This window comes from Marmota monax, unplaced genomic scaffold (assembly GCF_021218885.2).
Source record: "Marmota monax isolate L192 unplaced genomic scaffold, Marmota_monax_Labrador192_F-V1.1 WCK01_AAM20220418_F8-fsc00029, whole genome shotgun sequence".
NCBI lineage: Eukaryota > Metazoa > Chordata > Mammalia > Rodentia > Sciuridae > Marmota > Marmota monax.
Window position 1 is genome coordinate 12,083,837 of NW_026693024.1, and position 27,846 is coordinate 12,111,682.

Below are 27,846 nucleotides of genomic sequence, written 5' to 3' on the forward strand. Positions count from 1 at the left end.
ATGAAGAAAAGCTTAATCACATTAATTGTCAGGGGAATGTAAAATAATCATAAAGATAACATCATTTACCTACCAGATTGACAAAAGAGAAAAAGATTAAGGTATCAACACATGAACTCCTTCTATTCTTGATATGGAGTACCTGGGATTAAGTTGGTATAGCTAATTCAGGAAAGTTATTTGACATTGCCTGGTGAGGTCAAATATGCCCATCCCACCAGGGCACTGTGAAGAATGGATTGCTAAGAAATCGTTGACTGCATTTGTGGCTCAGGGGTCAAGTATGCGAGTGTTGATGAGGTTAGTGTTTGTGAATTAAGTGTTGGGAACAGAGGTCACCAGTAGAAAAATGGAGGAGCTCTGGCACATTGATACTCGAAATTCTCTCCAATCTCAGGAAAGGAATAAACCACAGCTACATCCAAGGGAATGTATTTATTCTCTGTTACAAGTAAATGTATTTCTTGCTACTTAAAATCAAGAGTTCAGTAAACTTTTTTACTGTATAAATATTTTTGTTTGAAAAATATGATTGAATGATACTTTGGCCTTTATCATGAAAATTTCTTGGAATTATAGGGAAGTTAAGGCAATTTAGATACTAAAATTAATTTTAAAATGTTTTAGTTATATAAATAATATGTCACTGTATTTGCCATGTTAAAAAAATATGGATAAAGTTCTTTGACTAACACTATCAAACATGTGCTCTTCTCAAAATTAATCCCTATTTTGAGTTTGATGTATTTCCCCCAGGTTCAGTTTCTGCATTATATTCAACCAACATATACGTACATACATACATACATACATACGTGTATGTATGTTTGCACTGGTGGGAAGTGTTTATTATTTTATTTTCTTTCTTGTATAACTGATTCTATGTCAGCTTATGTGTTTTTATTTTTTTTTATTTTAATTTTATTTTTATTGATTATTTTTAGTTTTATATAATATTAGGATTCATTTTGACATAATTATGAGAGCATGGAATATAAAGTGCTCCCCAGCACTTCCCTGTTGCCTCTCTCTCTGCTCCCCTCACTCTACTCTACTGATCTTTCTGAAATTCATTTATTTTATTTTTTTTTTAATTAGTGTCTTATGGATAGAGATACTCGATGTTGGGATTTAAAACTGTCTTCCTTTTCCTATCCCTCCTCCGTTCCCTTCAGCCCCCCTCATATTTTTCTTTTGAAATTGTGAGGTCCTTGGTGTGGACTTGGTATGGTTTATGCATCCTCGAGCTGATGAGCAGCAATTTTGCTTTTGTTTACAGAAAGCACTGCATTGATACTTAAATGCATGTACATGGATATACATGTGTATCTGTTCTGAATTCTAATCATCCATTTGTTTTACACTTAGCAGATATTTTTCTAGTCTTCCTTGATGTCAAACCTTTATAATTTTTTGCTCTTTATTTGTAGTCTTAAGAGGATCTCTTTTTGGAAGGTCCTAAATATATTTACCTATATTTTGGCTTATATTTGTGGTTTTATTTTGAGCATTTAGTTCTTTATTTAATACATCTGAAATTTGTTTTGGGGAATAATGTGAAGTAGGGACCCAAATTTATTTCTTCCATATGACTACCCAGTTGTTCAACACCACTTGTAAAGATTGATCCTCTGATTGGGATTTTGACTACTAGCTCAGATTTTTGGAATACTTGTTAGGACCAGCCGCTGTTCCAGGCAATATTATAGTAGTATTATCTCCTAAAGGTCAACCCCCACCTGCCCGCACCCCGACATTTTACAGCTGAGCGGGTGATGATTCTCCAATGTAGCAGGGAGCTAAGAAGAGGAACTTGGATTTTAACCCTTGAGCCCAGCTTCAAACCCCAGGCTCTAGACCTTAGGTGAAACAGGAAAGGTTTGAATTTATCCTTTGTTTGCCATGAAAGAAACAAACAAACAAACAAACACCAGAGTACTATTTCTCAGGTTTATTTTGACATAATTTCTGATAAAAAAGAAGGCAAAAGATCTTTTAAATTTTTTGAGAATTTCATCTAGTTCTAAAACTTCGGCATATGACCAGTAGTACAAGTGATTTTATCACTTGATTAAGTAAATATTGGTGTTTTATTTAATATTGAAATTACTATCAGTTGCTTCATGATTTTTCTGAATTCTTTGTTCTCTTGTACCTTAACATAAAATAAATGGTAGAATGATTTAGAGATTTTTAACCAGATTGTCCTGCATTGAGATCCTAGCTGTTGTGCTTATGTATTTCCTTGAGTTACTAATTAAACCTCTCTGAACCTCTGTTTTTTGCATCTTTAAATTAGGTTATAATACTGAGGGGGTGGTATGATATTTAAATAAGATAATATTTGTAAATTTGCTAGCAAGATACATAATATGTGGTAAATATGCTATCTTAATTTACTTTTAAAACATGCATATGAAGCCCTTGGCATAGATTGGTGATTTGCTTTTCCCATTTATATCTCTTATAAAGAACTACTCTGAGGGATATAATAACTATTATTTGGGATATTTTTTTAAAAAATCTTGAGTGCATTATAGTTATGCACCAAGAGGGGGGTTCATTTTGAAATATTCATAAATACATACTAATGAGTGCATACAATTTGCTCCATTTCAATCCCCGGCATATTGGGGAGATTTTAGGTTAAGTTCAAAGAGTCAATACTTAGCTAATTGTTTTTAAATTGACAAGTAATAATTTCATCCTTATCTAATTTTTCTGAGTAGGTTTCTATCTTAATTGTCAATTCAGTGTCTTTGAAAAATATATTTCTGTTCTTTTTCTTATGTTCCTTTGTTTAACCATCCTAGGATATGTAGACAGGTTTTTCCTAGAGAAGTAGTTTTAATATATCTCAGTCTATTGTATATAATAATTTAAATGTTTCCTCCTTTATGATTTCAAAATGTGCTTTTAAAATTAGCCACTTAGGAGGCTGGGAGTGTAGCTCAGTGGTAGAGCACTTGCCTGGCACATGTGAGACTAACTGGGTTCCATCCTCAGCCCCAAATAAAAATACCTAAATAAAATAAAGGAAATATGTCCGCCTTAAACTAAATTTTTTAAAAATTAGATACTTAGGTCTTCATCATTATATATAATATGTTAACATGAAGTATTAAATTAGGCCCTGAGTCGCTTCATAACTCTGAGATTCTCTCATTCTGGGAAGGGTGCATAATCTAAAATATTTTTCTAGAAGAGATATCAAGTTTATCTTTTACTAGTCTCCAAATAATTTTACAGTTGTGTGTTTCTTTTAAAAATTCAGTAAATTATTTTATATGGTGAAATGAATTAGTTACGCATTGTTATATTTTATATGATACCGAAGAATGAATTAATTTTACTCAAGTAAAAAAGGGACAATTTTAAAATTTTCTTTTAAAATTTGGAAATTAAATCATGTAGTTTCTCTGCATTATCATTTATAATTATCAACATATTGTTTGGCATATTTGTAAAAAGGTTGATCAGGTCCAAGCAGTTGAATGTCCAGGAGAAAGATGACGATAATGGATCATCAGTTTTTACAGACGTCTTTGGTATTATGTGTGCAGCTTATACTGCACCTGCGTGTCTTTGGGTTGGATAGAAAAGGCATCTTTTCAGTTAAGTGGTTAAATGGTTAAATGTAGTATGCTAAAGGTAGTTTTTACCAATCACCTAGAAACCCAAACAGTTTACCTCCTGAGGAGAGTGAGGGGCTTTCTGTTTTGATGAAATGCGCAGGGGTCCTGTCGCGGTGGAGTTAAGCAGCGCGCTTTGTCCTTCTCCCCTCTCTCCTCCAGGTGCCGCGGTGGCCGGCATCTACCGAGTGGCAGGGAAGAACATGGCCCCGCTGGAAGCGCTGGTATGGGGCGTTGGGCAGACCGTATTGACATTAATCATCTCCTTTTCAAGGATCCTCGCCACACTTTGAGGTTTCTGAGGGAATGTCTTATTTCACATAAGGAAACAGATGTACAGATTCCCTGAAATCGGCATTGTGAAGGAGCTGTGGACCGAGCCAGTCGAAACCGAAGGAAGACAGACCTTGCGCTGTGTGGAAAGACTGCCCTCTGGCGTCCAAGTGATTGCACTACCGCACTGCACCTTACGTGCCTCCATCCCAGGCAAGGTGCACAAGACCCATGTGAAGCCTCAAGAAAAAGCACCTTGTTTAGCTGCCAATCAGGTTAACATTGGTGTTGAAATCATTGTTCTTAACAGTGTTGTGTTAAGTTACAGGGACGTTTTGAGGAATTGATATATGTGCCAAACTTTTCTTTTTGACATTGATCATGCGACAGTTTGCAAGTGTAGATGTAGATGAGTGCTGTGAACATATTTGACATGAATTCAGGTCATGTGGTAAGATTTTGTTTTGTAATGCTGAATCCCCTATGAGTGCTAAATAACTCATTTAATATGGGAGAAATTATTTGGTTTTAATGTGGAGCGTTTCTGGGATTTAGGGCTTTTTAGGCATTATTATTTAATTTATGTGGAAAATAATAGTCTTCTTAATGGAAGATGAGCTAAACTGTTTTAAGGATTCAAAGTAGACCTGTAGGGTGCATACTTTTCACTAACTGGACACCCTTTTTAATAGTTTTCCTCATGCATAAATATTTTATTTATGTGAATTAAAAAACTTTATGGGTCACACATATTGTCACTTATGTGTCATAAAAATATAATTTGAAATTTTTCTTATGAATTTTGTAAGAAAAAAGTCTGAAATGCATGTTGCATTCTTTGACCCTTCTAAAGAAAGTTTGCCTTGTATCTCATGGAGAAAACATCTTTGTCATTAGCAGCAGTGGGATTATATTACTTGTTGCATCTGTCTTGATTTTTGACAAAACAATCTTTCATTCTGGAGTATTAACTATACTGAAAGAGTGGCCTAAATTAGGCTCTGGAAATAAAAAGGCTCATTTGTATATAAGTACCAAGTAAGTTATTTAGGAAGAATAATAAACTCTTCTTACTTTGGATATGTGGCAATGTCATGATTCTGCTAAGTAAAAATTGGGGAATACAATAAATAATTTTAAAACTTGGCAGTCTTAACAGATCAGTGAAATACATATATGTATATGTGTGTATATATGTATACATATATATATATATATATATATATATATATATATATATATACATATGAGTGATTCATTTCAGATGTTCAGTTTATAAGTTCCAATTTAAGTTTACTGGAATAAGATCACATGTATTAAAAGTGGCACTATCCTTTGTAAAGCATTTTAAGAGATTCTGTCAATACATAATTGTTTGTAAGAAGACAAGAAGTAAGAAAACACAGACCCTAGTCTGGTTGAATCTCCTAATGAGACTTTTTTGGCCAGTTGCAATTATAAACATGCTAACTCAAAGGAGCAGCCATTATAGAGAATATATAGAACAGTCCAGACAAAAGAGTCCCCTCGCTTCTTTATTTAAGTCGACTTTTAAAAATGTAGGTTCAATTTAGATCCCATTTAAACTTAAGACTCCTGTTACCTATGCTACTTTTCCTCCATCAAAAAGAATATATTAATTTAATGTGAGAGTTGGGAAGGAGGATACTTTTACCTATATGGAAGCCAGTTTTAAGGGTTTACTGTCACTAGCTTAGAAATTTGTTTAGACAGCAACAACCAATTAGCAAATATTCAATCTTAAAGATCTTTGAAGTAAATTTTAAAATTGATTCTTTTTATTTTGTACAAATCTACTATTAATTTATGTGTTCTTTATATTTCTAATGTTTCCTCAAATTAAATTTAGACATAACTTTTCCAGGTCAATTTGATTTCTCCTTTTCTGTTGGACTTGAATTGTATTCTTTCTTTACTTTGGCTATCCTGTCAATAATTTAAAGCATTTGTATTCTAGAGGAATTACCAATAACGTGAAAATTGTTTTAGAAGTACAGAATGAATTTTTTAAACATATGGAAATTTTATGATTTAAGAAAATTATCATGGTAATATGGAGCACATGGTTGATAATCCAAAATTAGTCAGAAAATAACATGGACATTGAATATATGAATACGTGGACCAAAGAGATCTGAACTCTTGTTTGTACTCTAGAATGAAAGTATAACTCAGTGGTTAATAGTTAGTCTGTAGTTGTCCTGCAGCTGTCTCATTATCAAGTTGACTTACATTAAGGTTTGGGTGTGTATGTGTGTGTATGTGTGTGTACTTTTAATTTGGGGGGATATTTTTGTTTCCGTTGCTGTTCTCAGTTATTCCCATAGGGATTTTGTAGAACTGGCACTCTTTTCATGTTTTGAAATGCAGTTGAATAGTATGAATTTATGAAATTGTTTTAATAGCTATTTATATGCCAAGGTTTTTTAAAAGTGAGTAGTTTTCCTATAGAGACGAGATGTTTAATGATATGTATGTGTACACATATGTATCATTATATACATATATAGAGAGCTATATATGAATACAGTCTAACTGGAAAGCTTTTGTTAATGAACACTTTCATGTTCTAGTGGAGAATTTGATATATTTGTTTAGTTGAATGATCTTTTACATAGAGGATGTTTGAGATTTTTGAATTTTGGAAAAGTTTTCTTGGTTTAATAGTGCCGGAGACCCTTGTTTGGGACATGACAAAAGTCCTTATTGACATAGTTGGGTTACAATTTCTTAAAATTTGTATGTGATTTAGCAGTAAATTTTCTTTGTGACAAAGTGCAAGAAGGAAGGGGTAAATCCCCTGCTGTTGACACTCCTTTATTTTAAAAATGTTCAGTAAAATATTGCTGATAGTAAATCAATTCCCCAAAGAAGGAACTCTATAAACCCAAAGTTGTTTCTTAACATACTGGTTAGACATGGCCATAGATGGGTTAGCCAGGAGCCTCGTGCAAGCTACCAATTTAAAAACTTTAGAAGAAGGGAGGTACAAGTGGTCTGTCCCCTGGCATAGTTCTTTGGTCACCTAGGGTCGAGAAAGTCCTAAATGATGGCCATGTTCCCTGCTCACAGCTTAATTTTTATTTTAGGTCCTACTGCTTACCAAACAGTGTGGTAGTTTGCTTCCCCGTCTCCTTTCCTCATATTTGTAGCACACATTTTCACTGCTGCATTTCCAAACCCACGTCACTTCTGTTTGTATTTTAAATGACAAAGAAATTAATTGGCCTGTATATTTTCTATTGGTGATGTAAGGAATAGGGATGATTTAAAATCAAAGAGTATTTTGGAAAAGGTCTTGGAGCACCCTGAGGAAGATGAGGGGGTGGGCCTGCCGCATTAACCTGCCCGGGCCATGCTCACTACCAGCTCATGCAGTTTTGTAAAGGCTTTTTGCAGATCTAGGGTGTGCAAAATGCTGGAACAAGTGTTGTCTGCTGTACAGCAGAGATGACCAGGAAGGGATTCCTGTCCTCCAGTCCACCAAGAGCTGGCTTAGAAACAATTGCAAATCCTAAAACGGTTGGGACTCTTGGCTTCCTGATTCTAGTTAGAGTCTGATCCTGTTGCCTGCGCTGTGATTCTGATTTTCCCACTTCATCCACTAAAGGAAATTTCAGTAACTGAGTTGTCATCGCCGTGGTGCAGGAGAGGACTGGACTCTCAGCCAGCGACTTTGGCTTGAGTCCAGGCCCTGTAGCTTGTCGACTTTTTGATGTGAACAAATCACTTAACATCTCTGAGCTTCTGTTCATACAGTGTGAAGTGTGATCAATACTGCTTATGGTTTTGTGAGGATTATGTGGGATTATTTACAAATTCAGGCAAAGTAATATGTGTTTGACAGTAAATGATCCTTAGGTAGTTGCCTGAATTTTTCTTAAATAACATTTTGCAAAACCCAATTGCATATGTTTTATGAAATTCACCTATTTTCATTTATTTCTACATTTTACCTACATTTTTAACATGAAAACTAAAAGAAGAAGAAAAAAGTCTTTATAAGAGACTAGGTTATAAACCTAGTCTTTCACATTTTCTCTACCCCTTTGTTTTTAAAGTCAGCAGATATTTATCTGAGAACGCCTCTGGGCTTCAGTGGTGGTGGAAGTGGCCAGGGCAAGCAGGATTGAGTTACAGGTTCTGTGCCACAGGTAGAAGTGGGACAAGAGTGGAGGTGACCAGCATTTTTCCTCCGATTCACTTAGGATATTCATTAACTCTCTGTTGTATGCAAATTATTATCCTGGTTTTGGAGACAGAAAAGTGGGTGAGAGTCAGCCCCTCTGTCACATATGTCCCCCTTTCTTCCATGGACCACGGTGGATTGGGGTCCTGGCTGTTGTCGTTGTTTTGTTTACTGATTGGGGTTTTTGTTGTTGTTGGTTTTGACCATTATTTTAAATGTATGTTCATTTTATAATTCAGGAAGTAACAAGATACTAAGAGCACTTTTGGAAATATTCTCAAACTACTTCATTCTTACTGTCCCCAAGTTTTCTCAGAAAGTCTCAAACAACTTCTTTAAACATCCTTATTTATTTTGTTTTCAAGATTAAGAGGAACATGCAAAAAGTCACTGAAGAAATTCTAGTAGACTTAGATTGCAGAGAAGTTTGGTGACACGTGTTGGATAGCTGGGTAAAGTCCTGTGATAATCAGGAGTGAGATTCTCCATGGTTAAAATGGACGAGTCATTGAATGTCTCATTATCTACCGTAATTTCCCATCTTTCTGAAACTCTCCAGGTAGAAGGAAGATCATTTGATTGGCTTTTCAAATATGTGGTACCACTTTTTAGCAGGAGGAAGTTTAAAGATAGGAAATATTAAGGGACCACAGGACAAACCTGTGACACGTGACTCTAGCTCCCTCCTTCTGTTAGGCTGGAGCTATCCTGTGCAAGAGTGTGTGCCACCTGTTTACACAGCACGTGTACCTTTGTATGTGGTCTGCACTGAAGCAGCATGTGGTGCTAGGTCACCCCTCCAACTGAGGGTCTGGTGGTCATGGGCAATACAGTGTTGTTCAGGATGTTGTTGAGTGAGTTATCTCAACACACATTTGTGAATTTGTTTGGGGCAATACTACATGAAGTATTTTCAGTAAATGTGGAGATATGCTGGTTAATTCTTGATTAAATTAGTGGTATTGCTCAAGTCTCTAAGCTGAGCTGTGAACTCTGATCCCTTCTCCCTGACTGAGAGGGGTCGTTTTGACATTCTTTACATCCCTTGAACATATGTTGAGCTTACATAATAGCCCTTCCTTGATTTTGAGAACTAATTTAGCAGTTTCTTTAAAATCTTCCTCCTTTTCCCAAACAGATGCCATATGTCATGGTTTAGACACACGCACAGCTTGTTGATGGAAGAGGAAGTGCTGGTTCAGAAGAGAATTTTCCACACCTGTGGTTATGCAACTGTTACTGAAAAATAACTGGGCAAGTCCGGACAGCATGAACCTCTGCACATTTTTTTTTAAGATTCTATACTATACACATTCACAGTATATCCCTCCTTTGTAGTAACTTGACTGTCCCCTTTTGGGGAATGTCTTTAGGTCTTAAACCGAAACTGGAAAGTATGTGACACAAAGACACAGGAAGAGTCACCATAGTGCATGGTCACCTGAATCCCATCACTATGATGCCTTTTCTCCTAAATACATATTGTAATCACTAAAAAACATCATTTATTTTTTAGAGCCCCATTAAATGAATGTTAGCTTGAGAGTACTACTAATGATGAAAAGTTACCCCCCACCTTTTAAATTAAAGTGGGTGCACTCAATCATTAAGTCACTTTGGGATGGAACATTTTGAAGTTTTCTTCATAGACAATAAGTCGAGACCCCTGTTCAAGGGTAGTGAAAATGACTTACCCTTAGTACTAAGTGAACTGGGAGTCTGACCGCTGGCCCTTTCCTGGTGTTGGTGACATCAAATGACCGTGGAGGAGCTGAAGAACATCCTGGCCCTCTCCTTAGCACATGCACCTTCTGACATGAGCTCCGCGTGTTTAGATGAACAAATAGGAAAATTCACAGTGCTTTTCATTTTAGCTATGTAACTTGGTAAAATTCATCTAATTTTACTCTGAGTATTAGCCCCTGACTCCAGTCATTCTGGAATAAGGGGAGCAACTACTAAAATGTCTTAATTTAAATAGTAAAAGTACAATTTACCTGACAGGTATTAAGACTCACTTTCAAATTGTGCTAACTCTCAGACCACTGATGAATCATTTAGTTAAATCACAGTACCGTTCGTAAAAGCTAAATGATACCTTAGTGCCTTGAAAGTTAAGATACTTTTGCAAAGTGAATTTAGAGATTCAGGATTGGCACTGATGAGTTGGCTTGGGGCACATCACCTATGAATGGGAATCCAGAGTTTAGGAAGGGTGTTGTTGACAAGGGTGTTGGCCACCGACTCCTTATGGTTTGGTGTGAGCCGGTAATTGAGCCATTGGCCATGCCAGATGACAGCTGCTTTCATTATGTTTTCATGATGTGGCTTTTTCCTCCACTTTTTTCTTTTTCCAAGTATGAAATTTGGGGGGGGGGTGTAGTCAAGCAAATTAAATGTGGGATTTTAAAGTTTAGTTTTGTTGTAAACTAGAGATTCTAGTGTGAACAATGTTAGTTTTATATTGTAGTACAAGGGCAGACACTTTACGTAACCTTTAGAAATATGTTGACCATCAGGGATTTATTTTTACTATAGAAATACTAAATGTACTGTGAAGCTTCAAGACGGGAGGGATCCACCTTGGAGGGGTAGTACACAGAACAAAAGGATATTCGACATTATGTGAACACAATTCCCCCCTTCTGTCAAGAGTATAAACTACGCTGTATGAGTATGTGTACTGCATGTTTACATAATAGTTTAATTTTGAAGGATTATTTAAAGACTATGTTTATATATAATACCTAACAAGCTGTAAATATTGTATACTATTGATTTTTAATTTTATATAAGCAATTTTTTATTTCCCAATTCATGTACAAATCCCATTGTGTATATAGCATAATTTCCTGGAGAACACAAATTTTGCAGTGAATTTTAAGTATTTTAATTGCAGAAAGCATCAAGTCAGCCTTAGAGATGTTGATCTTCATTTTAAATTATTTTTCACCACTCATTTTCTTCAAAGGGCAGCAATAAACATACGCAAGTTATTTTTGATTCTAGAAAGTTGGTCTACAGAGATCTAGGTTCCAGTTCATTGCTTTAAAGAAAAGATGCACAATTAATATCATCCAGTGTCTGATCACGAGGTCCACGTGTGGCTCTCCTCTTTGTAATATACAGGGTGAACTCTGCCGACACACAAAACATCTGTTAAAAGTGAATCCAGCACTTAACTGTCATTACACAGAATTTATTGGATTAAAAATTTGTAATATACAGTATTTTAATAAAGTTTCTGTATTCAATTTCATGCACTTATATATAAATAAACCTGTCTTTAAAAGCTTTATGTAGTGTTTGACTCTTGGTGACATAACGTCTCCACTCACCCAGGGTGCTTGGTGTCCTCCATGCCCTCTTGTCACTTTTCTGGGCCAGTTTTATGTATGGATTTTGGAGGTAGTGCTGAAAAGGTACGCAACAAATCTAATGATAATGTAGGCCTTGTTTATAGATTTGCCTACGTCAACTCCTGGGCCACATATGTATCTCGTTCTGAGAATTATTGTTTTAAGATGCATGCCATCACTTTTCATAATAATGCACAACCATTTCTTGATTACCTAACATCTTGTAGATACTTCATGTATATTCTTCAACACTGAAGGTATTCAGGTTTCCATCCACATTTTGAGGTTCAGAGAAGGTAGAAATCTTTTCAGAGCCACACAGCTAACAACTACTGAGCTGAGGATTTCCTGCTCTGTTACCTGTGTTTTTCCCCATTATTCTGAGTTGGTTTCTACAGAATATTCTAGAAGCTCTTGTGTATAATGAGATATACAAAGACCAGATAACATTATGGAGAGTTGAATTGTCAAATTTATGCATAATTTGAATTTTTGTTAGATTTCTTAGGAAAGTGTTAGACACTCAAGTAGGCCCAGAACTCATCCTGCCTGAGGATATCAGAGCCAACAACCAGTGCCTGTAAACATAATCAGCCCTGCTGGAATAAAAACTAGCTTAACTTTTTAAATTGTGCAAGTATAATGGAAGTAAACATGTTTTCACAAACACTGACATGGCTACCTCACATCATTACCAAATTGAAATATATTTTCTTTTTTTTCCAGGGAACATATTCATTCCATTATAAGGTTATAAAATTACTGAATATGTTTCCTCCTTGACCGTGAATCTTAAATTCTTGGACAAAATTCTTGGGATCAAAAAAAAAAAAAATCTTGAGATCACAAGTTTTCTGTTTTGATTTTTATCTTTGACTCCTGAAGTGATACTTTTGTAGTGTTTTGGTAATAGGTGAGCTGCGGTTGTGCAGGCACCACGGTTCAGATTTTACCCCCCATGCAGGATGGTGATGCCTCTGTCACAGTCTTAGGGTGGCAGCTGAGCCCCTCAAGAGGCTTGTAGAGGAAGAATGTGTCAGGTTTGCTGAGTAGATACTGATGCCAGGAAGTGGAACCTTCATTAATTCACAGAATAGAACCTAAAAGCTTTAGGGTACAGAGAAGAAAGTAGAAAGCACCCAGGGCAGATCCTCCAGGAGTAGAAATTGGGTTTGTCTCCAGCTTCTAATGAAACTTTAGGAAGAAGATTCTATCCCATATCACCGCTCCTGTTTATTTGCTCTTAGTTTCCCACTATTTTTTTTTCACCAGATATTTCTTTTGGCCAAGTTTATGAATATTCTTCAGACAGGAAATTCTGGAGACTGATTGCAAAACAGTTCCATCAGGTGAACTACTTGCAAGGCAGCAGTTCCATCACTAGATGGCACAATAGTCCTATTTTATTTCTCTCCTTGCTCTTGGGCATTCATTCTTCCCTAGGAACACAAATTAACTCTGCACTTTTGAACTCACTCCCGTAGGATGCATCTAACAATTTTTTTTTCTAAAATATATGAGAATAAGCCAAACATGAGCAAAATTACTAATGAATTTTACTGAGGAAAGTTAAGATTCAGGGTTGTTTGCAAGTCAGAAAATCACTAGTATGATTTTTGATAAGCCATTACTCTGGCTTGATTTATGCATTTTTCTTAAATTAAATCTGTTAATGCATAATGACTTGTTACCACATTGAATAGTCGTCACTTCTAGTGACAGGTACATAACCTAACAATCAGTCTTGAGATAGTAGCCTGAGAGTTGATTTTAAGCTTGGCCAAGCCAATCAACTTGTGTGATCTTCAGTTTTCATGTCAGGAATCAGGACAAATATCTCATGTTGCAGTAGTGAGTACACTCTACATGTTCCACCTTGTCCTCTTGGTCTTTCGTGTCTTGTCTGCACGAAACATAGAGGGATGATGTAGTTTTAGAATTGTCCTACATGTTTTGGTAGTAAGCCGAAATGTGTTCTGACACAGCACAGTGCGTTTTTAGAGAGAATTTGTTTCAGATTTCAACTGTCCCCTTGAACCGTGGCCTGCTACTATTACAACAGAGCCTAACAAGGGAATTTTTTTTTTAGAAACCTACTTCAGCGGGAAGGAGCCTGGTTAGAAAGCAGAATGGATAAACTTGCTCAGCTAGCAAATTCCTGGCATTCCCTTAGCCAAATATGTACAGGATGAGGAAGTCAAAACAGCCAACATAAATTAGTCTGCGGTTGGTCCTGAATCACCCGTCAACTGCATATCATCATCTGCCCCCTCAGATCCTGGTGCCAGTGAGCTTCTCTTACTTTACCATTCTGTAGACAAGCTGTAGTCCAAACTCAGAGAAGAAGGGCTGATCTTTTCAGGGCCCAAGTTCTATTGCATAGTGTAGAGACAAATGAGCCCACGCATTCTGGGTCTTAAATCAGGACTCACCTTAGGACACCAGAGAAGAGGACCAAACATTTTTTCATGAAACTTTTCCTGCCCCTTTCACGTTCTTTGGGAATTGGTGTCAGTGGTCAGCTCAGAAATGTGATATAAGAAGACACTCTTGTTACCTTTGATGTGGAAAACAGGAGATGAGTAAGGGCTGTAGTCAGGTTGAGGCCAAGCACAATTTTAAGAGGCTGAGGAATTGCAAGCCCTGAGCATGCTACCTGAGTGCTGAAGGAATGGGATCCGGTCATCTTCCTGGGTCTGACCCCTCGAGCACACAGACCTCCCGATAGAACCATCTCTCTGTGCCAACTTCTTTTCAAATAAACATGGAAATAGATGGAGTCCTCCTGTCTTCTCATAAATAGAATTTGCCAATTCAATGGGAAAGCATCAGCATGGGCCTGTTTTCTGAGCCTTACCTAGACCAGGACCAGCTGGGCTTCATGAAGTTGATACGTGCATGTCCATTGTGTTCTTTGATCAGCCTGCAGACTTCTTACTTGAAACTTGTTTAACTTGGGGATCTGTTGCAAGGTGAATGAGAAGGGAGGAAACTTTTCAATCTAAACCATAACTTTTGGTTGTGGCGTGTGTGTGAGTTGGCAAGTATCTAGAGGAAATATGTAAAGCCTGTATTATTGATAATCATTGCAGTAACATTGGCATTCAACTTTTATATCTATCGATCTATCATCTCATTTTTATCCTCATACTCTGTTCTTATTTGGAGGGAAGTGAAATGCCTTTTATTTTTCAGTGTTGGGGATCAAACCAAAGGCCTCGTGCATGCTAGACAGATGAGTTAACAGCACCAGCCCCCAATTTTTTTTTCTGAAATATTATATTTAGGGGAGGGCAAAAAAAGGTCTTTCCTGAAAACTGGACAGCTATTTTACAGATGTCAATTCCAAGAGCAGACCTGAGCTGGCCACAGCAACCCAGCAACCCATTGCTGGTACTCTGATGATCCTCGGGGGCCTGAAGGAATCCTTGAAAATGGAGCACTTCCTGGGTGTCCTGGAGCTAACTCAGCCTCCTGCTACAAAGCTTTGCTTTCAGTCTTTATAAAGGAGACAGGTGCAGCTCAGAGGCGCAGCGCTTGCTTGGCATCTTGATGCATGAGGCCCTGAGTTTGATGCCAACACTTCAAAAAAAAAAAAAATCCAGAAAGACTCAAAGACTCAAATGTTCACACACCAGGCCTTATTTGGGGAGACAGTTAACCTGTTTTCTTCTATCAGGAATATCTTACTTGTGAAAAATTCCATACCAGTAATGCTCAAAACAGTTGGCACGCCCCCATTTTTAATTAAGGTTGATTTGTTTTCTTTTTCAAGATCTGGCTGAACAGAGCAGACTATTTCTTTCACTCCCTCAACAACATTCTTTTCAGAATCTGGACTCGTGGTTGCTGGTTCAGCGCACACCACCAGTTATCTGGATGGGAAAAGCTGCCAAGTCCAAGCACAGCTGTGTAAGCTTTCTCGGATATCTGAGTCCAAAACAGGCAAAGGAAAAATGGCTCACTTTTGATATCATAGAAGTGGCACAGAGTGTTAGGGACAGTGGAGGCGAGCCTCAAGAATGTCCACCACAGGCTTGTCGCCTGGGATGGGACTGTGGCCCCAGAGTCAGCTGGAGCAGAAACATCCACCCACCACGTCAGGAGTCATTGTCACACTAGTGACTGTACCAGGGAAGCTATTAAAAGCCTGAACTGAAATTTAGAGTTACAATCGTGTCCATAAATAAAGAGCAGATCAACATTGTCAACTTCACAATAGAAGAGACAAGAGGCTGAGATAATATATTGACAAAAAGAATTCTAACCACTTTACACATACCACTTGCTATTCAAAAAATATTCCTATCTCAGATGCAGATAAACTTTGACTTCCCTTACTGTTTCTGGAAGTGCTCAAGGATTTCTTTAATTGCAATATAGATGAAGAATTAAGACAGGAATACAGTAAAAAAAATTTTTTCCCAAAGAACTGTCCCCAAAATGAACAAAATAAGCCCTCAAAATAGGTTCTGTCAGGAAAGCAGGGCTTTCTCCTAAGCTAAAGTGTGGACCATCAAGCTGAAAATTAGTAAATATTGATTTCTTCTTAAATATAGATTCTGGAAAATACCAGATGTCAACTTGAAAAAAAGGATCAAATCATTTATCAGGATTCCAGATCTATAATGGACTCCTCAGGAACTCTTTGGCTCTCTCGGCTGTTTTGAATCGAATCTGGTCTCATTTTTGTTGTTGTTGTTCAAAACTGCCCAACGCCCCCCTACCTTTTTAACGTAATAAAAACTGCTAAGGTAAGGCTCCTGCCTCTCTCTAAAATGTTCTCACTTTTAAGCCACAAAGAAATGTGGGTCAGACTAAATGCAAATAACATTTTTTAAAGTATATTCCAAAGAACACTAGAGAGAGAAAGGCTCTTGAGAAAAAGAATCCCCTGTCCAAAAAAGTTTGGTGACGCTGGCCTCTGTATTCCTGTCTTAGTCACAATTCACACATGGCATATTAAACACTTCAGAGTTTGGCACTCTGAGTTAAGACTCTATTTGGCTTTGTTTAATTTCGTGAATTCTCTGAAAAATGTCAATAGCAATAAGGAAAATCTTCCTAACTCATTCTGGGGTTCTCTGGAAAGCATTTGCAATCATATTCTCAAAGTGCCACTGCTGTCCCCATCCCAAAAATCTCTGGGCTGCCACACTAAACCTGAAGCAGGGTTTTGGTTTCCAATCTCTCTGGCCCAGTGCCACTCCCTGATAGCCCTCCTGGGTCAGCATCCTGCCTGGACTCTGGACTCTGGTACCTTCCTTGATTGGCCAATCTAGGCCTGGAATTTCCTAACTTGCGTGTCCTTCTGAGACTTCCTGGATCCAAGCCCTGTGGCTGGCACTCTTTATTTATGTCCAAACCTGGTAGTCTGTGGATAGGGGACCCTCCTAACACCCAAGGTTGCATCTGGCAAATGTCAAATAAGGGGTTCAGATTAGATGTGAGGACATTTCAATGAAGGGGCAAGTCCCTGGGGGCTGGAACATCAGAGATGGCTTCCCAGATGACTTGGCCGCAGGACAGGCTTTGGAAGATGAGTTTATACAAGCAGGGGACCCCGTTGAAGAGGAAGAGCACATGGCTGTCTTCTTCAGGTGACAGAGCCACAGAAACCCATGTATGGGGTTCAACATGGGCAAAGCGAGTTATAGATAAGAGATGCTGATGCGAGCAATTGTTGAAGGTAGGATGTAAAGGTAAACAGGGACCAGATGTAAGAGCTTAGGGAACTAGGCAGAAGAAAACCATGGAAACTTTTTGAGAAAGAAAAGTATACCTCTATCACAAATTAAAGGGAAGGTGAGGGATTGGGTAGGGTCTTAGTCCATTTCCTGTTACTATAATAAAATCGCTGAGACCAAGTCCCTTAGAAAGAATAGAAGTTTATTGAAACCTGATAATTCAGAACTGGCATCTGGTGAGGGCTTTCCTGCGGCATCTTGATGTAGCAGAGGGTGTCACATGGTGAGACAGAGCAAGTGTGCCAGCTCAGGTCCTTTTCTCAGAAAGCCACTAACGCTACCACAAGGTCTCACCCTCATGACCTCATCCATCCCTAATTTCTTCCCAAAGCACAGAGATCACTAATATGTGAATTTGGGGATTAAGTTTCAACACATGGACTTTTTCATTTCAGTGTCTGTGTTCTAGGTATTCAAGAGAAGGCCCCAAAACTTCCCAGTCAGAATCCTTAACCCACTTACTGGCTGGCTGACCTATTTTTTTTTGTGTGGGGTGGGGGTACCAGGGATTGAACTCTGGGTCACTCTACCACTGAGCCATGTCCCCAGTCATTTTTTTTTTTTTGTATTTTATTTAGAGGCAGGGTCTCACTGAGTTGCTTAGCACCTCTCTGTTGCTAAGGCTGACTTTGAACTCTCCATCCTCCTGCCTCAGCCTCCTGACCCCTGCCCTGGCTGAATGATCTTGAGAACTTCATTCTCCTTGAAGCTCAATTTGCTCAAGTAGGAAATGGTTTCAAAGCCTCAGCAGGTTGCTGGGAGGCTTGACCAAGACAAAACTGGGAAAAACTGTGATCCTGGAATTATTTTAAATAGGGCTACAAATGTACTTACTGCTGCTGAGAGCTCTAGCCTGCTCTGTAAACAGTGCCACATCCCAGAAAGATGAGCTACCTGGTCGTCAGCTGGTCTTTTCCAGACCCCCTGAGTGCCCTCTGCCCTGATGGCACAGGATAGAGAAAATGGCGCTCTTCAAGTAGTTCTTTGGAACTGAAGTTGCCCTTGATTTGGTGGCTACTGGGGCCTTATCTCTCCTTTCTTCATTCACAGTAGGGTTAGCTGCTGTCAGGGACACAAGCTGCCACCTGGGCTGGCTCCAGGAGTATTGACTTCCTGAAACCCAATCTGTCCAATTATCTGTTGGTGCAAAAAAGTGGGTCGGATGGAGGTGAAACCAATTGACCCCAAACTGTCAATTTTTGCCTAGAGCCTCCAAACAAAACTTCCCTTTGTAGCTACTCTCTTCTTTTTCAAGTTAGTTAATTGGGAGAGGGAAGGCTTGATGGGAATTCTCTGCAATGTCTCTTATCTGAACATTACCTGGGGCCCAAGGTGTTGCAAAAGAAGTAAAAATAAACTGACGTGAAGGGAGAGTTTATTTTAAACTGCAAGACGATTAGCAAGTGATCACTACAAACCTAAATCGTACTGATGTCCCTCCATCTCTGGTTTCTGTCCTACCTTCTCTCTTGTGGATTTGACCTTCTCTGTCTCTGGACAAAGGACATGGTCTCACTCTCTCCTTGTGTGATGGTGCCTCTGGTGTGTGTCACCTGGGAGAGACTTGAGTCAAGGGGAAAGAGGCCAAGGGACCAGGAAGGAAGGTGGGGACAGTGAGAGAAAAAGAGGGAATGTTGATGGGTTGATTAATCATTGGGATCAAGTTTCAGAGGATGAAGTCAGGAGGAAGGAAGAGCTCATTGGCTGATAGACTCCTCATGGTCCATTTTTACCTATAGGCCCAAACAAAAAGTCGCTTTGTAGCTTCCAGTGCCACAGAACAGGGGGAGGTAAGAGGGAGCGTGGCTGAGGGTAAATAGGTGGTATCAACGCACAAAAGTGACATCGTGCACACTGGATGCACTCATGGAGAGGACCGACCTGTCCCAAAGCAAGAGCCATGAGCCAGGGTGTTGGTGGAGAAGCTGCTGGCTCCTATGCCTGTCCACAGGGCTTCCTGGTCTAAAGTGACAGTGAGACTTCTCCCAAGAGCATTTCTCCCCCACTCTTTATGTCTTGCACGCCTCAGAAGCCCCATGCCTGCTAAGGCCTTTAAACTTGAACTTCCCTCCTGATGAACTGCATTTACTGCAAGATCTTGGATCTTCCACGTCCACCTGATGAGAGTGGGACTATCCGAATGTCTTCCTGGATTTATAAATATGTACTTCGAGGCTTCCAGAGCTAAAGCAATAAGCTAACTAAACTAAAAAAAAAATCTAAATCAATAAATAATTTAGGGAGCAAATAATTTGTTCTTGATATTAAATTGGTGGGAAAGTTCTCATGATCATCTCTGCAATGAGTGAAATATTTTTCTTTGTTTTATTAAAGACATAAAATAGCTAAAGCTGCACTATTGGGATATACTGTGGCCATATTTTATGAATCGTAGATTAGATTATCGTGTTGTATCAACATTAAATTTCCTGAATTTGAGAAGCCTTATCCTCAGGCAAACATTGGTGTATTCAGCAATAAAGGAGAGTCATGTATGTGACCCACTTTCCAATGGTTTAGGAGAATGCAAATATCTATCTATCCGTTCATGCAGCTACAGAGAAGTATAAAGCAGACATGGCCTGATGTTAAAATTGTGTTTATCTTTGTAAAAGAGTATACGAGAGCTCTTTGTATCATGTTAGCATGTAACTACATACAATAACTTTAAATTATTTCAAATAAAATATTAAATATATATGTACACCCACATTTATAATATAGTTCCTGTTGGTATTTATAGTTAAAAAAAATTTAAGTAAGCTCATTGATTCTAGCACAGGGTTTATTTGAATGACTGCCTTCTATAAATGTGGGAGTCTTGAGGTAGATTCCTGGGTTCCCTGTGGCGAGCAAAACTTAGTTACCATGTCTCCCTGTGCCACCTAATAGTTATGAAGTGAGAGCAAATGAGAGCTCCCTCTCTTGGCCTCTGCAAGATTTAAGCTAAGTAGCTCATTTGCAAATTGCTGAAGACAACCAGCAGATTATTTTTACAATAAAAACTCCTGTGAGGACAGATCTTCAAGACCTCAGGATTCTGATGAGTGTCCTGATGTAGACATTGTCTGAAAGGTGACTTCTGGGGAGTCAGGGGTGCTCTGCAGTGCAGATTTTTTTTTCTTTTTGAATTAACTTTTTCAAAAATGACAAATAAAAATGATACATATTTATGGTGTACAGCATGATGCATTACTTCATGTGTATTTGTAGCAAGAATAATTTTTCTGCTTTCTCTTCAAGTATACATTGTTACTAACTAAAGTCACTATGTTGTATATTCTTCCTATAAAAGAGGACTTTTGTAGCCTTTGACCAATATCTCAGCAAGACCCCCTTGCCTCCGTCGCCGACCCCTGGGGACCATACTCTGCTTCTCCCTGTTCTTTTTCAGATTCTGCATATAGGTGAGAGCATGTGGCACTTGAATTTCTGTGCCTTGTTTCACTCACGTGATGTCCTCCATGTCGTCGTAAATGTCAGATGGATATCCTCCTTTGTTTAAGGCTGGATACTATTCCATTGTTGCTATGGTTTTGATATGAGCTGTTCCCCAAAAGCCCATGTGTTAGATGATGCAAGAATTTTCAGAGGTGGAATGATTAGATTATGAGAGCCTTACCCTAATTAGTGAATTAAACCACTGATACGGACTGACTGGGTGGTACCTGTAGGAAAGCAAGTGACTGGAGGAGGTAGATCACTGGGGTTTATATGTGTCCCTCGTGAGTGGAGCTCTCTTGGCTTTCTGCTGTCGTGTCCTGAGCTGCTCTCCTCCTCCACACCCTTCCACCATGATGTCTGCCTCACTTCGGGCCCAGAGCGGTGGAGTTGGCCCTCTATGGATTGAGTCCTCTGAAACTGTGAGCCAAAATAAACTTTTCCTCCTCTAATTGTTCCTGTCAGGTCTTTTGGTCACAGTGATGGAAAAGCTGATAAAACAGTGGTGAACATTTCCACATTTTCTTCATCCATTCCTCCACCGGTGGGTACTTAGGTTGTTCCCATGTCTGTCTATTATGAATGACTCGTGCTGCAGTCAACATGGTCTCTCCAACAGTTGTGGGAGAGCTGGATCATGTGGTACTTCTACTTGTAGCTTTCTGAGGGGCCTCCATTCTGTTGTCCATAATAGATGTGGCAACTTACATTCCCACCAACCGTGCCCAGTGGTTTCCTTCTGACACGTGGAGAAATCTCGTCCAACCCCGTCTCCTGAGAGGGTTGGAGCCTTCAGCAATACCTGCTCCTCTCTGCCTTGACCTCTGTGACATTCTCCTCTCTCCTTTCTCTTCCCATCTTTTCTCATTTTTCTTCTTTCATCTCCTGTTTCTTCTTTTTAAGTTTTGACCTGACAAGAATAAATGAGCTAATCTTTTTTTTTTTTTTTTGGTGGGGGGCGGGGTATCAGGGATTGAACTCAGGGGCACTCGACCACTGAGCCACATCCCCAGCCCTATTTTATATTTTATTTAGAGACAGGGTCTTTGGCACTAGCCAAGGGCCCTGCTGTCGGTTCAGTGAGAATCCCCTGCTCTCTCTTGAAGGCTCCTCTTCCTCATTTCCCATTCAGTGTCCCTTGCTCACTCTGCACCTTGGCCACAAATCTCACTTACTTTGCAACTTCTCTGGTTGAACTCTCTCTCTCTTCCTCTGATCAGTAGCCCCACTGAGTAGACTCATATAGCTTTCCTGGCCATTTTAGCAAATGTTATGATAATTTTTTTCTTTAATAGTACACTTTAGGTTCTAATGTTGATTTTAACAGAGATAATAAGACTGATCAAGGCCTGGAGGTACTTAAGAATCCAACAGGAAGAAGGATGCGCCATGGAAAGATAGGCATGCAAATAAATAAATAAGTACTGAAAGGGCAGCAGGGGTCAGTTGCTTTGAGAATCTAGAAGACAGAACCATTCTCTTGAGCATGTAAACTCTGAGCTGTGCGATAGTTTGGACCTGGAATGTCTTTCAAAGGTCCATGTGTTAAAGCCTGGTCTCGGGCCTGTGGCACTACTGGGAGGTGGTAGAACCTGTAAGGGGTGGAGCCTGGTGGGAGGACGTTAGGTCTTTGGGGGCGGGGCATGTCCTTGAAGGGTAGCTCTTACCCTTTCCTGTCTCTCTCTCTGCTTCAGGGATGCCTAGAGGTGAGTGGCCTTCTCCACAGTGGGCACCCTGCCATGATGTCTATGCTGCCACAGGTCCCAAGGCAACTGGACCAAGTACCCATGGACTGAATCCCCTGAAACCATGAGCCAAAACACACGCACCTTTCCTCTTGTTAAATTTCTTTATCTTGGGTATTTTTTGCCTGATAGAGGAAGGGATATTCCTGGAAGACAACACTGAGTAGGAATCTTCCATGTCTTAACCCAGCTTAGTGATTTGCCAAGTAGAAATTCCAGGCACCGTTTTGGGACACCCCTCAAAGGACCCTGCAGGTACGGTGGAGATCCTCCAGGCCTATCTGTGGGCAGTCGGGTGCTCTACTGAGCCTGGGGGATCCTGCCCAAGGGAGAGTCATTCCAATAACACACATGCCACAGTGCTTGGCCTTGCTATCATAAGGGGAGTTACTAAAAAAGAACTTGGACTCTTTAACTTCAAATCTCAAAGAAATGCTTGACTCTTCCTTTAAAAATAAAATCACTCTTTTGGGTCTTCTGAAAGTCACTGATAAGACCAAAGGGGGTAAGGCAAAGAAGACAAACATTGGCACTGCTGTCTGGAAAATGAATCCCTGCAGGTGGAAAAATGCTTCCCTCATTTCTTCCGGGCAAGACTGGAAGCAAAGAATTCAGGCAGAAAAGCCCATGGAAAATCCGAGCAACACATTTTTAGCTGGTTGACCTTTCCGTAAGAGTAGCATCTCCTTTAAAAGGAAAAATGGTCAAAAGAATGTTGTGACTAATATTTGGAAGAGAGGCAGGAGGGGGAGCAGGTCAGAGGTTAGGATAACCCAAGCCCGTGTTGTACGTTTTGGGGGCCTCGGTGCCCCCCACTGGTCTCTCTGAACTGATGTTATGGGGACTTGCTCTTGGGTAACCAAGTCCCCACCAGTTGGAACGTGTCTGGGGAGCCATTTCTGGATTCCCCAAATAGTCCCCCACAGCTCCCTCCCATTCCTTCCTCCTTCCCCCCTCCTTTCCTTCCTCTTTCCCCCCTATTCCCATCTCTCTTTCCCTCTTAGCTCTCCTCTCACCTTCTAGAACTCTAACTTTATTCCATCCCACCTGGGCAGAGTGCTCTGCCAGAAAAAACCCAGAGCTGATTCTATTCTGTGTTCTGCAACATTCCCTGACGGTAGATCCTTTCTCAACATAGTCTATTGTCCCCCAAACCGAGTCAACCGCAAGTGACGTCCTGGAGAGGGCAGGGTCTGGTTGCTTGGGTTTCTTTGTACCTCCTCGTTTTCGTAGGCTTCATCTCAATTTTTTTTTTCATTTCCACCCTAAAATCCCAAATACCCCGGGTCTTGTAGCTGGAAATTCATAGTGCACCAGTGTGTTTTTTCTGTTTTCCAAAATGACCTGTTCCAAGGATCGTCCACGGCTCCCATTCCCTGGCTTAGCTGACAGGGGTTGAATTTTTAGGAATAAGCGTAGTGTGGAGGAAATCCACCGCCGACTGGGTCAGCCAACCTCCCTTACTGTGTTACTCTCCCCCTTTTGATTACCTTCCGCCCCGATTATTACTGAGGTATGATTGGCAAATAGAAATTATATACGTTTAAGGTGTTCAACCTACAATTTCAACGCACAGACACAGTGTGAAATGACTACTACCGTGAAGCTAGCCTATCACCCCATCACGCACCTGGTTACCACTTCTTCCATCTTGGTTTCAGGGCAGATCTCTTAATGGTGAAGTAAGCAATTGAAGCAGCAACCGATTTTCAGCACATCCTCAATTATCCCCGCCCTGTAGGGAATTTCCTGCTCTTCCTTTCCATCAGGCTGCCTCCAGCCATGCCAGGGTCATGACCCCGTGGCTGGATGGGGGCAGGGCAGTAGGGTTGAATGCTGGACAGGGGAGGTCTGTCAGATCACTAAGAAGAGATGGGGAGCCTGTGGCCATCTCTGCAGGGGACAATCCAGTGGCCCAACTTTGCTGCTTGGGATAATTCTTGGAATGGACACAAAGTCCACTTCCCAGAAAGTCTTGTTGAGTTCACAAGATGGCTCCCCCAGATTCTCAAGGCTGTGCTGTTGAAGGCCCCCAGGACTGCAGGCTGTTATTTCAAGAGTTCTGAAGTCCAGGTCTCCTGTCTATAGTAATGTCTTTCCTGTTTAACCTGAAAGTGGCTCCCAAACCCTTTTCACTCCTGCAAGACTCAGAGTTGCCTCTCCTGCCTCCAAGGAGCGGTGTTTTCCACTTCCTCTTAGAGGCCAATGCCCGCTTTGTCTCTGACTTTGACCTTGAGTCCTTTGCAATTTCCATGGACCTTGTCTCATCCTTTGCGTGCTGTCTTGCTTGTATGGATGCCCCTCACCTTGTAAAGGAGTTACACCCACTGCAAATGGAAAATATCATAAGGTGGAAATGCACTTGGTACATCTGACCCACAGAACACCCTGGCTGAGCCCCAGCGTGCACTGCGGAGGGCCAGCCGTTTCCCAGAGACAGGATCAGACGGCACCTTGCTTGCCAAGGGAAAGAACCCAATTTGAACCTACAGCACAGTTTCTGCTGAGTGCGTGATGCTTTCACACCATCCTGAATTTCAAAAACCAAGCCGAGCCACGGTAAGTGGGGCCGTCTGAGTAGCGGATCTCTCCTGGATGGTGTGGCACCTCTGTAAACTTCTACCCTGGAAAAGAAGTCCACACACCATCCTTCCTTTGAGCTGCCACCACATCCCCATTCTCCTTCCCAGAAGTCGGAACTTCTAGAAGGACAGTTCCCCGCAGCCCACATTCACAAAGTTCTCCTCCTCTCTCATCCTGATTCCTGCCTCCTTGGCCATCTGGTAATGAGTCCAAAACACCGCCTCTGGATCCTGATCCTCATCCTCCTGCCCCTCCTTAGCATCCCCTTCTAGAAGCTTCCTGTTTTGCAAATTTTGTTGGCACTTCTCTGCCTTCATTTTTCTCCTGCTCTTGAACTCACCCTGTTGACTGTGTCCTCATGTCCCCCTCCTCTCGCCCCTCCTCTCCAGGTCTAGGATCCCTTTCCTCTGCGTATGCTCTTGTATTATTATTAGTTTTTCCTGTTACTGACTCATCTGTGGCTTCTGTGAGTAACAAGTCAGTGGTGAGTCTAGACCTCATCTCTTCCAAACTCCCCATTCTCTTCCCTCTCCCTCCCTCCCTTCTTTCTTCTGATAACTCTGCTTTGAACCCAGGTGTACCGGTCTCTCTGTAAGTCCCCCTCCCAATCCTTGGAGCTATATGCCCAGAGATGGAATTGTTGGATCATATAGTAATTGTTTTTGTTTTTTAAAGAAACTTCTAGACTGCTTTCTATAGCAGTGGGACTACTTCACATTCCGACCAGCAGAGTACAAAGGTTCCAATACCTCCATATCCTTATCAACACTTGCTACTGTTTTTTTTTTTTAAATCATGATCACCCTAATAGATACGAGGAGGTTCCATGTTCTCCTTTTGAAACCTTTATGTTAATTTAAAATTAACAGTGATTTTGGAATCCTTATTACTTAAGATAAAACAAGACATACCCATTCGAATGAAGTCAGTGTTTGTCTTAAAAAACAAAAGCTATGAAGAACCAGGCCCTAAAGTAGTGGTAATATCACTAAGCACAACTCCACTCCCCCCTCCCCATCGATGGCTGGTTCTCAAGGAACCCAAAGCTGCACCCCTGGAAGTGGGGACTTGGTGGGCAGCTCCCAGCCCACTGGTATCCATTGGTTCCAGTAGGCGCATTTCCGGTGGACACACTGACTTGTTGTTTGACATTGAGGACGTCAGTCCTGCCTAGGACTTGTTCCTCCTATGTAGTTCAAAATCCTTAATCAAACCCTGAAACTCATGGAGGAAATTCCTCTTATATTACTTTAGACTCCAAGAGAGGATCTGGGCCAGTAGCCTGGGCCAGGGCCACCCTAAAGGACTTTTCACTTGGTTTGTTCAGCAAGAATCCCTTCCTCAGTAGATAATCATGAGGTAAAGAAACCCACTGCCCACCGTTGTTCTATGCCCCCCTCACAACAAAAGTCAACTCTTCCATCTTTGTGCTGCCATAGAACTTTATTGGGTCTGTAATTACATGTTGTTGTTATTATTATTATTATTAAACGTTCTATCCTTTCTTAGAGATATTTGTGGTGTATCTTTATCATTGCAATGACTTTAGTGATGGCCACAAATTCTTGCATGGTACAGGCCTAAGATACAGGTTCCCTGAATTCCCCTAACCTGGACCGCTGTGGCAGGCAGTGCTGGCTGGATTGCATCCTGCACCGTCTCAGCTCCCTGAAACATCGAGCAACTCCGAGGACACCCGCGTTGAGTTCTGTCAGCAGCAGCCATGTAACTAGTGACCTCCCTTCTGGTACCAGGTGACCAGGGCCCTGAAGCTAGTCCTGCCGTTTAGAAATGACGCACAGAACTGCTTCTTGGGGTCTCTTTGCTCTAAAGTCACATGCAAAGACTAGGCCTTTCTACAGAGGGATCTCAGACGCAGAAGTTCTTTTATCAGAAGAGAAAATGATGATGGGAGATCTGGTTTTGCTTCTGAAATCATTTTTAACAATCTGAAATCATTTCCTGATGGCCTCCCTGAGACTGAGGCATAAGAAGCCTCCAGGTCCCCATGAGTGTCTGCTTGTCCACGGTGCTATTGGGGCTGTTAGTAGTGGCCAGGCCTTAAATTTGTAAAGTCTTGGCTGCTCCATCCAGGGAGTTGGTGGAGAGACATTTGGATGAGGATCCTGTCCTGGAGAGCGGGGCCAAAGCACCTGTAACTGATCAAGATGGCAGCATATAGAGTAGAGAAATAACAGCAAAACCAAGAAGTTGCCCTCCTAAGTTGAAGCCAGGCCCAGCCTCTTTTGCGGGGTTGGACAGGTTGTGGTGCAGCTGTCAATCATGAGTCCAAGTCTCAGCTCCAGGACGCCACCCAGTGGTAAGGGTGGGTAACACCACTGCTTTCTCACAAGGGTAGCCATGACAGTTTTTATTTGAGGTGAGAAATTTAGTCCCCTGGAAAAAGTGGTAACCCTACGATGATATAAGTCAGTAGACAAGGCGGAGCAGGAGGGAACATGGGGAGTGGAGAGGACAGATGGCTCAGGAGCTGTGCTGTGGGTGCTTCACTTGACTTCTGTCATGGTTAGAGGCAGGAAGCCCTGGCTTCTTTACACTCCCTAAACTTTGCCTTGCTTTAAAAGTTTTATCACATGTAGGTAAAAGACTCTGTGGGAGAATAGAATGGTTTAAAACTCCATTCTGCTTCTGAGCCTACAGCAATGGATTTGGGTCCGTTCTAGAACTTTCCATTTGGAACATCCTATGAAGCAATGCATGAACTTTATGTGAGGGGCTTGGAATGTATCAGACTACAAAGAACTCTCCACTGGAAAGCCACAGACAGGACTTCTGTATCAAAGCTATGCACGGAACCACCACCTCCAGGGCACCCTAGGGCAGAAGGACAACAGC

General features: G+C 40.7%; 1 protein-coding gene across 5 annotated transcripts in view; it reads left to right on the top strand.

The window, feature by feature from the left end:
- The window catches only part of Tmem170b (transmembrane protein 170B), a 60,713-nt gene that overhangs the window by 24,823 nt on the left and 8,044 nt on the right, over positions 1-27,846 (top strand). Inside the window, exons 3-4 of one of the 5 annotated variants that reach the window (XM_046453482.2) lie at positions 3,795-3,856; positions 3,958-11,413. The exons of 2 other annotated variants lie outside the window; for them this stretch is intronic. In XM_046453482.2, the coding sequence (XP_046309438.1) occupies positions 3,795-3,856; positions 3,958-3,981 (86 nt within the window). In that variant the 3' untranslated portion in view covers positions 3,982-11,413. Of the gene's footprint in view, positions 1-3,794; positions 11,414-27,846 lie in introns of those variants that run through there. 2 more of the 5 variants (XM_046453483.2, XM_046453481.2) reach the window with 2 other exon arrangements.